We start from the raw sequence: 10,888 nt of genomic DNA, 5'->3' as shown, positions 1-10,888 counted from the left end.
ATCACATTCAGCAATTGGATTAATCAATCAATTTTTCGTAATAAATTTGCATGGATCTTATTTTTAAATTTATTATAAAGCTTCCTGCTTCAACCAAGCAATAAGAATTGATTAATATCAAAAATAATTTAGTATTTTATTAAATAAAAGAATTAACTGTTAAGTATTAATTCCGAGAACTCATCACTTTCAGAATCTTTTAAAGATTATGTTTTTCTCGTTAGTTAAGCATAACATTATCTCATTATTGGAAGAAAATGAGTTTATTGGTGCGTGGTTAAGTGGTTTATAAATTGATTGTTTTAAAAATATGTTGAATTTTTAAAAATAGTCGATTGAGTTTTAATTTAGTTAATATCGGTATTGTTGCTAGTATAAAAAACATTGGGTTCAAGCGCATTATTCTCTTATTTTAAGGTTGTTAGATACTTTTATTATAAAAAGATGTTGCCTCACTTCAAACCAATACATGAAATTAATCCCCCATAAATCAAAGTATAAGCACAGATAAAAGTAGCATCACTATTGCTCTATTCTCGTGCTCCTCCTTCTGACAGTTCGCATCAAGTTTATTTAAAGAGCTGAAACAAGGTTTACATTATGAATGATTTTATAAATAAGAGTCATAACTCATGAAACAATATGAATCTTTTGATGTAGTATTTATGATGATTGATCGTGATCAACATGAATAGTAATTTTACGTTTAACTCAAGCATCAACTTATGAATAATAACCACATCCCATCAAATATATTTAGTGTTAGGTTCTGATATCAATTGAAAATGCAAGTGTTTAGTTGTAGTTGTACTAATGCAATGTTACAACTGATGCTGTAACAAGACAGTTGAATGATATAGTTAAGAACAATAAAGATAAGTAGAAGCAATAGAGGAGATACGAAATTGGTTACACGGTTCAATCCCACAGTTATGTTTTACCCAAAGAATAAATTCTCTGATAACCAATTTAATTTATCTAAACTCATCAAAGATAATTAATAACATCTTTTTAAAAATATATCAAATAAAAAATTGCCAACAGAAAATAAACAACACGAATAATATATTAAAATATTTTTTTAACATATTCATAGCCTCTTTCCAACTCTTAAATAGGAGGATGATGCGCTTCAACACACTTGAATCCATGTCCCGCTACACTGACCACAACATCGATACCAATCAAACTAAAACTCAATAACTTATAAATTAAAATATTTAGTTTTACGTCACATTTTGTTTATTCTTAACGTGTAGGTTTGGTTAGAAATTAGAAATCTCCTAGCTTTGAAATGTGACTCAGTTTAATTATAATTGACAAAATTTGAGTACAAGTAAAGGAGGGTGTGATTCATCATTCAACGTTGTAATTCCACTCCTTGTTTTATGGGTTTTTTTTTTTAACTTCGAATAAGACAATCTTTTCAGATTTACTATCCCAATTAAAATAATTAGTATAACCCATTTGGACTTTCTCTCATCTATTCTTCCTATTTCATTTGAATCATAAAACATATAGTTTCTACATCTCCTTGACTTATTAAACATACACTCCTACCCAATGCATTGAATGTAAATTTGTAATTATATTATATTTAAATTTAGAAAAAATTTTAATTAATTTGAATCGAATTTGATTTAACCAGATGAATTCATCGACATGTAATTCAAAATAATTTAAATTAATCTAAACTTGAGATGACTTAACTTGTAAAACTTGATCCGCAAATCTAAATGGACAAAATCCAAAATTTCGAACTTGAACATTATCCAATTCGGATTGATCCAATCCAAAACTAATTAGACTTACTCAGTTTACCGTTCTCATATCATTTACAATTCTCAAGGATTTAACTCAGTTTGACACTTTTTTTTTTCTAATGTGATACATTATTTTTACAAAAGTTATACATTTTGGTACCACAGATATAACGGTGTTAAAATTTTAGTATTTAATTCATGTTTTAAGATTTATTTTTTGTGTATGTCAATTGTTGAATTTTCATGATTTTATTAATAGAATAAATTTAGTATTAATTGTAAATTTGTTTAATTCCAAATCAACACTAAAACCTGAATGAATCATTAAAAAGTCGAAATTATTATTTTCAAGTACCAAAAATATTTTTTATTAAATACAAATACCATATTAATATATATTCATATATATATATACCAAATTAAAAAGAATCATAATTACCAAATATATATTAGACCATTCTCAACATATCGCTTTCCTGGCAATTGTAAAGATTGGCCCCTCTTCTGATTATAGTGCATGCTCAGTCCCCTCCTTAACCAACCCTGTTTTTCCTTCATATAATATATATATACATATATATATACAGACACACATAATATTCATATAAGAATCTTAAACCCCATTGTTCCTTAAATTTTTTCTCTTGTTTTCTGTATTTGTGGGTGGAAACTGCAACATGAGCAACAAGGTGACCAAAGAAAGCAAGCTAAGCAGATACTTAAAAGCACCCATCAAGTTCCTAATCAAGGCCAGGGATGTATACATCAAAAGTATGTCTGAATACTCCGAAAGGATCGGCTTCGGCACCACCATGGGTTGCCCTACCGGCCAAGTTAATGCTTTACCGAGGAGTTATAGTGTTGGCTCAACGAAATCCATCAACGCTGATGAAGACTTGAGGGAACTTATAAGAGCTGCTTCCATCAGGAGTTCACGAGACAAGGCTCGGTTGGACCTTCATCGGAGACAACCAGCGAGGACCGGAGCTAACCGTATGCCTAGAAGTCACAGCGTTGTGATTGGGAGGATCGATGAAGACAAGCCTTGTGAGTTTGGTGATGGTGATGAACAAGGTGTGTTGCCAAGGACTAGGAGCTATGCTGTTACGAAGAAAAAAACTGTTTCTTTCTAAGAAATTTGCATGTTGGTTTTTTAGTTTTAATTGAATGTATATGTTTGTAATATTTGATGCTAAATTGTGCTTGGTATTGCAAACGAGGTCTTGTTTTAATAGTAAAATCGAGGATTTGAGAACTTTGATATCTTCAAATTGAGTTTTACATTGTTTTAATAATACGTGATAAAATTATATTTTGACTCTCAAAATAATAAAATTTTGATTTAATATTTAAAAATTAAAATATATAAATTATTAAAATGATTAAATTACATTTTAACTCTCATATAAAATATACAATTTAATTCTAACTATGCTTACAGATCAAATTAATTTGAACTCAATTGAACCACGATTCAAATCAAATACGAATTTTATTTGAATAATTTACTTTTTTTTATGTAAAAACTAACTAAATTAAAGAAAAACAAAATCTTTATTCAACAACTGTTGCTAAATTCTGCTCGATTTCTTTATTTGAATAATTTACTTTAATAATGAAGAGATAACGAGATGAGACCCATTTCCAAGTTGGCCATTTTGCTGATTACATAGTGGCTGAAACCCCTTTTAGTTTTGATTTGTAGATTGGATGTTAATATTTCATGGATTACATGACCTCAAAAGCTATAGATTTAGGGATATGCGTTTAAGCAATTGAGACTTAAAAGTAGTGTGAAAACTACATAAAAATTCAAGTACAACCAACCATCAACCATTCACCACTTATTCTTTTTCCTAAAGACAACTATATTATAAATATAGATAATAGGTTTAATATATGATTTGAAATTTAAGTTTGACATTTTTTTAAATATGGTTTTTATCTTATTTAATATTTATATTTGACAAAATTTATATATTTTAGTACCTAAAAGATAATTATATTAATTATTTAATGTTTAATTCGAGTTGAAGTGTTGAGTAAATGAAAGTGCTGATACTATTAGGTTTGAATTTTTCAGAATTTTGTTAATGGAATAAATTTAGTATTAATTGTGAATTGCTTTAATTTTGCATTTGCTTTGTCAAATACAGTCCAATGAATATGATCTAATTCAAGTTTTATAGTTGATTTGATCAAAGTTAATTATGAGTTTTCATCAAATCAATTCTAAAACTCGAATTAAACACTGAAAGGTTAACGTTGTTACTTTCCGTTACCAAAATATATAACTTTTGTCAAATACAAATATTAGATTGGACAAAAAAATAACATAAATATCGTAATAAAGAAAAAAATGTCAGATTTAAATACCGTCTAAATAATAGAATAACCAGAATATCAAAACCTGGAAATTATTTATTTATGGTATCTGATAACAAGCAGGATTGAATGCCTGTGGGATGCAGTTGGGAGAAATCAGGTTATATTCAGCAATTGAAGCCAATAAATAGTCGGTGTGGGCAGCTTCAAAGTCAAAATGTCCTGGAAAATGGGTAGACCACATTGAAGGCCTCTCTACCCTACTAATCTTTGGAATCGAATTCCAAGAAAATGTAGGGTAAAGGAATTGAATTTCCACGTCTCAATCTATTGAATTCAATTTCCGGAAATTCCATTTCTTTTTAGTTAAAATAACTAAATCACATTAAAAAAATATTTTTTTTATTTTTAATTAATGCTTTTAACACATTTGTATTATTTTATTTTAAAATGTATTTGAATATCTAACTTGTCAAAACCATTTTTAAATTTTAAAAAAAAAACGAGGATCGACTTTGAAAATGAAAATGGGAGTCGCCACTGATCTTTTATTGAGGAGTGATCGGTTCACCATTAAAAATGATTTTGGTCTGCGAAATTTGAGAAAACAAGTTCGGGAGTCGGTTACGCACGAGGAAGGGTTAGCACCCTCGTAACGCCCAAAATTGGTACCAAATTGATTGTTTAATGTCTTAGGGTCGAAATTTTGAAAAGATTTTAAAATACAATCATTTGAATTTTAAATTTGAATAAACCCAATTGAATAATAAGACGCACTCATCTCGAAAAAATAAATTGCCACACTCAGTGAGTTTGGGTGCAATAATTCAATCGTCAAAATTAAGTATGTCTTTTTAATTTGTAAATTGTAAAATTCATGTATTTTGAAAAGGTTATTTGGTCATTTAAGTCAAACGAGAAATTAGAATCCAGTAAGTTAGGGTTCAATTTCTCGAAATTCCTAAACATCAAACATTGCCTTTATTTTAAAATCGAGATAACAAAATGCCATATCCAGTAAGTTAGGATCCAACATTTTGAAGTCTCAAAAGCTTTGTTTTAAAATTGTATGGCTTGACCAAAATAAACACTTGCCTCTTCAAATTCATCGAGAAGAATTGAAGCTCAGTAAGTTAAGGCATAATTCTTTCAATAACTATGAACACCAAGCTTTTTTTGGAAATTATGAAATAAAAAGGATTGTAGTGCTTTAATAAAATACAATTTTTTACAAAAGAAGCATGATTAAATAGCAATACATAATGTAAAAGATAAATAGCAACCCAAACCTACACTAAGAAGTAACAGGCAAGATAGGTGAATACAAATAGCAATAATAATTTTAATATTATACAAACACCAATATTAATAATTAAGCATCAAATAAATCGATAATCAATCTCCTAAAACATACCTCAAAACAATGAAAAGGAAAAAATTGTAATCAATATATCCATTATACAAAAATTCAAGGATAAATTACATACATGACTTCAAAATAAACTCAAAAGATATTAAATAGTTAATATTTGGAACAAATTAGGAATAGGTTTAAAGTAAGCAATATTTATTAATTAAACATGATAATACATATAAAATAATAATGATACATACATACTAATATATAAAAAAGTAAGTAAAATATATTACAAAATTTTAAAAGGAATTAATTACATATATATAATTGATTTAAAAGACATATGCAAATATATTAAAAAACACTTAAAATTAATTATCATATAAAATCAAAACATTAATACGTACTAAAATAATTTAATAAGCTACATACTTATATGAATAATAGTATTATAACAAATATTATTATGTAAAGATGTACCCTATAGTAATATATATAAAAGAGAAAATAAAAAACAATATGAAATAAAATATCAAAAATTTGTTCAGCTTACAATAAACTCCAATAAAATACATAAAATACTTAATGAAATAAATAATAATATATTATATTTAAAACAAAATACCTAATGGATTTAAAACATCAATGTGTAATAAATTTAAATAATATTAATTAACAAATTAAAATAGTAGCACATTATATTTTAAAATTACACTAATAATAAATTTTAAAACAATATCAAATTTAAATATTAAAATAATATTATATTTTTAGAAATAAATATGTCAAAATAAATCTAATTATATTTGAAATTATTTACTAAAAAAACTAAACTAAAATTGTAACCAAAATTAAAAGAAAAAAAAATTCGAACTAAATTGTCAATTGATTCAACACCGAGGGACTAAAACAGCAAATAACCACACAAATCCGAGAATTCAAATCTTGTTAGCGAAAATGACTACGTTTAATTGTGGATCTAATTGAGAATAGAATCAAATGCGAGGTAACAAATTAAAAAAAATCAAAGAAAAAAAAATTGCATTAGAACGATGAAAAAATGGGAGGGGCTCATTGCGCAAATTTCCCTTCGATCCAAAAAAGAGCGAATTTGGTCTCATCCGAGTCGGGTTCAAGCGCAGGTCATGGCCACTGAAACGGTACCGTTTGGAAGCTACTGATGCAAACTTCAAACGGCGTCGTTTCAAAAATCAGCATAAAAAATAATAAAAAAACCCTAAACTAAACCTGATCTGCCATTTGAAACAAAAACCTAAGCAGTCTCCTCTCGTTGCTGCGCCGTTTCGTGCCTTTAACCTCCTTCCGGCTCCGATTGCGATGGAGTAAAAGGCAAGTCGGCCACCAGGTAAGTGTATTCTCCTTCTATTCATCTTTTCTTTCGTTTTAGCACATAAAACCATGAAAAAAGAAAGGAAAACAAAAAAATAAATAAATCATGAAATCACCTTCGAATTTCTGTTATATGCTCTTTTCTTTTTTTATTGATTTTTTTTCAAAATCGGATCCCTTTTACAGTGTTGTATTTGGCTTTATATAGCCGAATCGGAAAAATGAAAAATAAATAAATAAAAATAACATCTATTTCTCTGCTATTTCTGTTTTTCGATTTTTTGCTGTCCTTTTCTTTCTTCTGCGTGGTTGTTTGTTTTTTTGCTGCGCAGGTACGGTTGTACGAGGGCCAGGTGGGGCGTACGGATGCCAATGTGGCGCGGTGGTGGTGAAAACCGAAGGTGGCGTGTTGCAAGGATGCTGCGGCGGCTTAGTTTGCTGCCTAGGGTTTCTAATTTCTCAATGTTTAGGCTAGTTTGGGCTTGTAATTTCTGATTTGGACCTGTAATGGGTTTATTTTATTGTATTTGGTTTTGTTTGATTCTTTATTTATTTGGATTTGGGTATGCTTTGGGCCTAGTCAAAATAGGCCTATTACATAACTCATATTAAATATTAACATAACATAGAAAACATAAACCTAACAAATTAAAATATTACATATATTTGGATTGAAGTTTTAAAAAAGGATAATATTTATATATCAAATATAAATACTAAAAATTTTACCATAGCATTTACAATTACAAGGGAATTCATTAAACTAGAAGCTATAGCATCTCTTGTTAATTTCATTTCAAAACCACTTAAATTGTTTGATTCACCGTCATCATCACTATCATCGTCGTCATCATCATCATCATCATCACTTTCTCATCCATGCGCATTTTCTGAATCAATATTATTCTCATATGTCGAGTTAATATCTTCGTATTCCATAAAATCTGCATCATCTCGACCGACATGTTTTCGAATAAAATTATGTATAGTCATTGTAGCAACAACGATCATCGTTTGCTTTTCAAAACTATAACTTGGCATATCCCTTAAAATGGCCCATTTTTTTTTCAAAACACCAAAAGTTCGTTCAATCACAATACATAATGATGAATGTGAATGATTGAATGTCTCTTCTTTACCAGATATCGGTCTACCTCTACAGAAGTCAGGTAAATGATATCGCTGACCTCTATATGGTCCAAGATAACCTTTCATTTGAGGATATCCAAAATCAACAAGATAATATTTTCCTACAAGTCATAATATAACAAACAATTAATTCAAGAATTTTTTAATAAAAATAATCAATTAAATAACTTATACTTTATTATTTAAAAAATCACATATAAATAAAATATCTAACCATTTGGAGGGTGCGGAAATTTGTATTTTGGATCTCGAATTGCATCAAGAAATATTCTAGTGTCATGTGCCGATCATTCCCATCCAGCCATGACAAATGTGAAACACATATTAAAATCACATACTGCCATAACATTTTGAGTCGGGATACCTTTTCTTCCAATATAGGGAATTTGTTCATTTGGTGGAAGAATAGCCGCAATGTGAGTACCATCAATTGCACCTATGCAACCCTGAACAAATAATCATATTACTCTCGTGCATATTTTTAGTCGACCAAATATATTAAAATATAATAATATAAAATTAAATTTTAACCTTAAAATGCGGCATATATCTAGAATCATTACGTATTTGTTCGGGTATTGAGCTAAAAAAAGGATCTTCGGGTGCAATTAGATCAGTGGCCATCCTTGAAACTTTCTCAAGCACAACTGCAAAGTGTCGACTTATTGTTGATCCAGACCTTTGAAATCTTTCTCGACATTGGGAAACTTTTGTACCGATGCCCAAGATGTATCAAAAAATTCCCAACATTTCACTAGAAGATATGTTTCTTGAAGTTTGTAAGTTGTATCTTGTCTCCAAAACTCTCAGCAAACTTGTGAATACCATTTTAGACATCCTAAAATTAATCATACAACGTGATTCGAGACCGTCAAGGATCTCTCAGATCCATGTCTCACCTGACTGTTTTGAATCCATACATGGTTGCCTCAATATATACTTCTCGTAATATAATTGCACCGAAGAAGATGCAACAAAAAATAATCGGTTAAAACATTCCATGCGTTGTAAAATCTCTTTCTTTTCCTTTTCATCATCACTTTCATCACCACTATAATCCTCAACTATACTCATCACCTGTGAATAAATTTTATATCCAAAATCACATATAAACAACTATTGATAAAACTAATTTAGTAAAAATTAAGTAGAACATAAATTCACTATCTAAAGACCAAACATAAACAACTATTAATAAAACTAGATTACACATAAATAAGTAGAACATAAATTCAATAACCAAAAATCAAACATAAATAACTATTGATAAAAACATATTTCGTTTAAGCCATTATAACTAGAAGATTACACATAAATAGATATCTTTGAACCCTAGAAGATCAGAAAATTTTCAGCTATCCTCCATTTCCGTCTTAAGCCACAAAGCTCTAATCTTGGGATTAATTGATAAAAACATAATTCGCTTGTCCTTATTGAGCAATAATCTAAGTGCGAAAAAGTATAGCGGACTAGCTTCTGGAACTTCTTCCGACATGCTGTCAAGCATTTTGGCTGCTTGTGGAATACCATATGGATCCATAACAGGAGTCAAACTAGATGTGGCTTGACTCATATTGTCAAGTGCATTGCATAATTTTTCTATTTAACTGGACAATCTTGCAGCCCCTCCAATTTGCTTTGAGGGTTTCTTTTTTCCAGTTTTAAAATGTGAACTTGACATCTCAGGGTTTTTTCTTTTTTGACCGTTTCCATCAATTTGAACATCATTTGAAATGTGAACATCATTTGAAATGTGAACATCATTTCTCATATTTTCTTCTTCACTCTCTTCAGGTATTTCGTTGTTAACATCCTCAAAAAAATCACTACGGAGTGTACCAGAAGAAGGTGCCTATGCTTTATCACCTGTTGCAACTATCCCTATGAACATTTGATCCAACTTCCCTTCGAATTCAGGATCAATGCCTGATGTTTTAAATTTTTTAGCTTCAGGCACAACCTGCATATAAAATGATTGTTTAATAACAGTAATTGGCAATAACCTCATAAATAAGAAAAAAATAAAAAAAATATTTAGAATTATTAATGTACCTGGAGCCTACTCTCCCACCATTCATCCGATGCATCAACAGTTCTTTTTATAGGATTCCATCCTAAACCAGTATCTTCGCCTTTAAGTTTCTTCCAAGCTTTCCATTCTTTTTTAAGGGCATCCCACCTATTTTTAAGTTGTCTTTGTGAAAAACCCTTGCCCGTTTCTTTCTCAAAGTTGGTCATTATTTTCAACCATCCATCTTTTGTGAAATGAGTACCAGGCCTATTGCCTTTCAATATCTCTTTAATAAAAATATCACAAAATATCTCTATCAATCTCTTATCCCACATTGCTTTCACTTTTTCATCACTAACGTCAACCGCCGAAGTACTCATCTATTGTGTATAAAAAACAGATTCGTTTTAGCCAGTAAAGCAATCAAGAAAATCAAATGTCACATAAATATATATGTTTACATGTGTATCAAAAATTTAACTATATACATGAACAAATAACAGTATTAATGAAGCTTGTTGCCTACCATTTGGGGAAGGGTCATTTTTTTCCACATTAAACTATTGGATTTATTGTAAAAGTTAAAGCCTTTGCTTTCAATCTTTATAACTAGCACAACACACATTCTTTCGCATATTGTATTTGTAATAAAATAAGCAGGCGAGAAATATTCAGAGAAAAAGGTATATTTGGACGTGTAGTAATTGGCATTAACAGGATTACAATTGTCAAGCCTTAAAAACAGGCCTAACCCAAGCTATGTTTTTCTTTCTTCTCATAGACTCTGCTAAAAGTAGGTTAAATTTCTATATTTATGATTAACAAGCCCCACTTCCATCAAACTTTCTGTCACTTTCCCTAGAAAATTTTTTTACTGTGCTAAGTATCCAAAGTGGGCTCCGACTACCTTCACTTGCCTCTCTTAAACAATAA

The 10,888-nt window shown here is 29.4% G+C and overlaps 2 protein-coding genes and 1 long non-coding RNA gene across 3 annotated transcripts; 1 reads left to right on the top strand and 2 right to left on the bottom strand.

Moving 5' to 3' along the window:
• Nucleotides 1–2,440: 2,440 nt before the first annotated feature.
• Nucleotides 2,441–2,896, top strand: LOC105789775 (uncharacterized). Its single transcript, XM_012617131.2, has one exon. The coding sequence runs from the start codon at nucleotides 2,441–2,443 to the stop codon at nucleotides 2,894–2,896; it is 456 nt and encodes a 151-aa protein (XP_012472585.1).
• Nucleotides 2,897–7,974: 5,078 nt separating this feature from the next.
• LOC105787692 (uncharacterized) lies at nucleotides 7,975–8,651 on the bottom strand. Its single transcript, XR_001131636.2, has 3 exons — nucleotides 8,476–8,651; nucleotides 8,159–8,390; nucleotides 7,975–8,045 (listed from the first exon to the last, which is right to left on the bottom strand). It is a non-coding gene; the product is annotated as an uncharacterized LOC105787692 (long non-coding RNA).
• A 910-nt stretch (nucleotides 8,652–9,561) lies between these two features.
• Nucleotides 9,562–10,298, bottom strand: LOC105787690 (L10-interacting MYB domain-containing protein). The gene is made up of 2 exons (XM_012614210.2): nucleotides 9,997–10,298; nucleotides 9,562–9,904 (listed from the first exon to the last, which is right to left on the bottom strand). The coding sequence occupies exons 1-2, from the start codon at nucleotides 10,288–10,290 to the stop codon at nucleotides 9,797–9,799; spliced, it is 402 nt and encodes a 133-aa protein (XP_012469664.2). The 5' UTR covers nucleotides 10,291–10,298; the 3' UTR covers nucleotides 9,562–9,796.
• Between the last annotated feature and the right edge of the window lie 590 nt (nucleotides 10,299–10,888).

The sequence above is a fragment of the Gossypium raimondii genome, chromosome 2, assembly GCF_025698545.1.
Source record: "Gossypium raimondii isolate GPD5lz chromosome 2, ASM2569854v1, whole genome shotgun sequence".
Classification (NCBI taxonomy): Eukaryota; Viridiplantae; Streptophyta; class Magnoliopsida; order Malvales; family Malvaceae; genus Gossypium; species Gossypium raimondii.
This window is presented reverse-complemented; position numbering and strand designations above follow the sequence as displayed.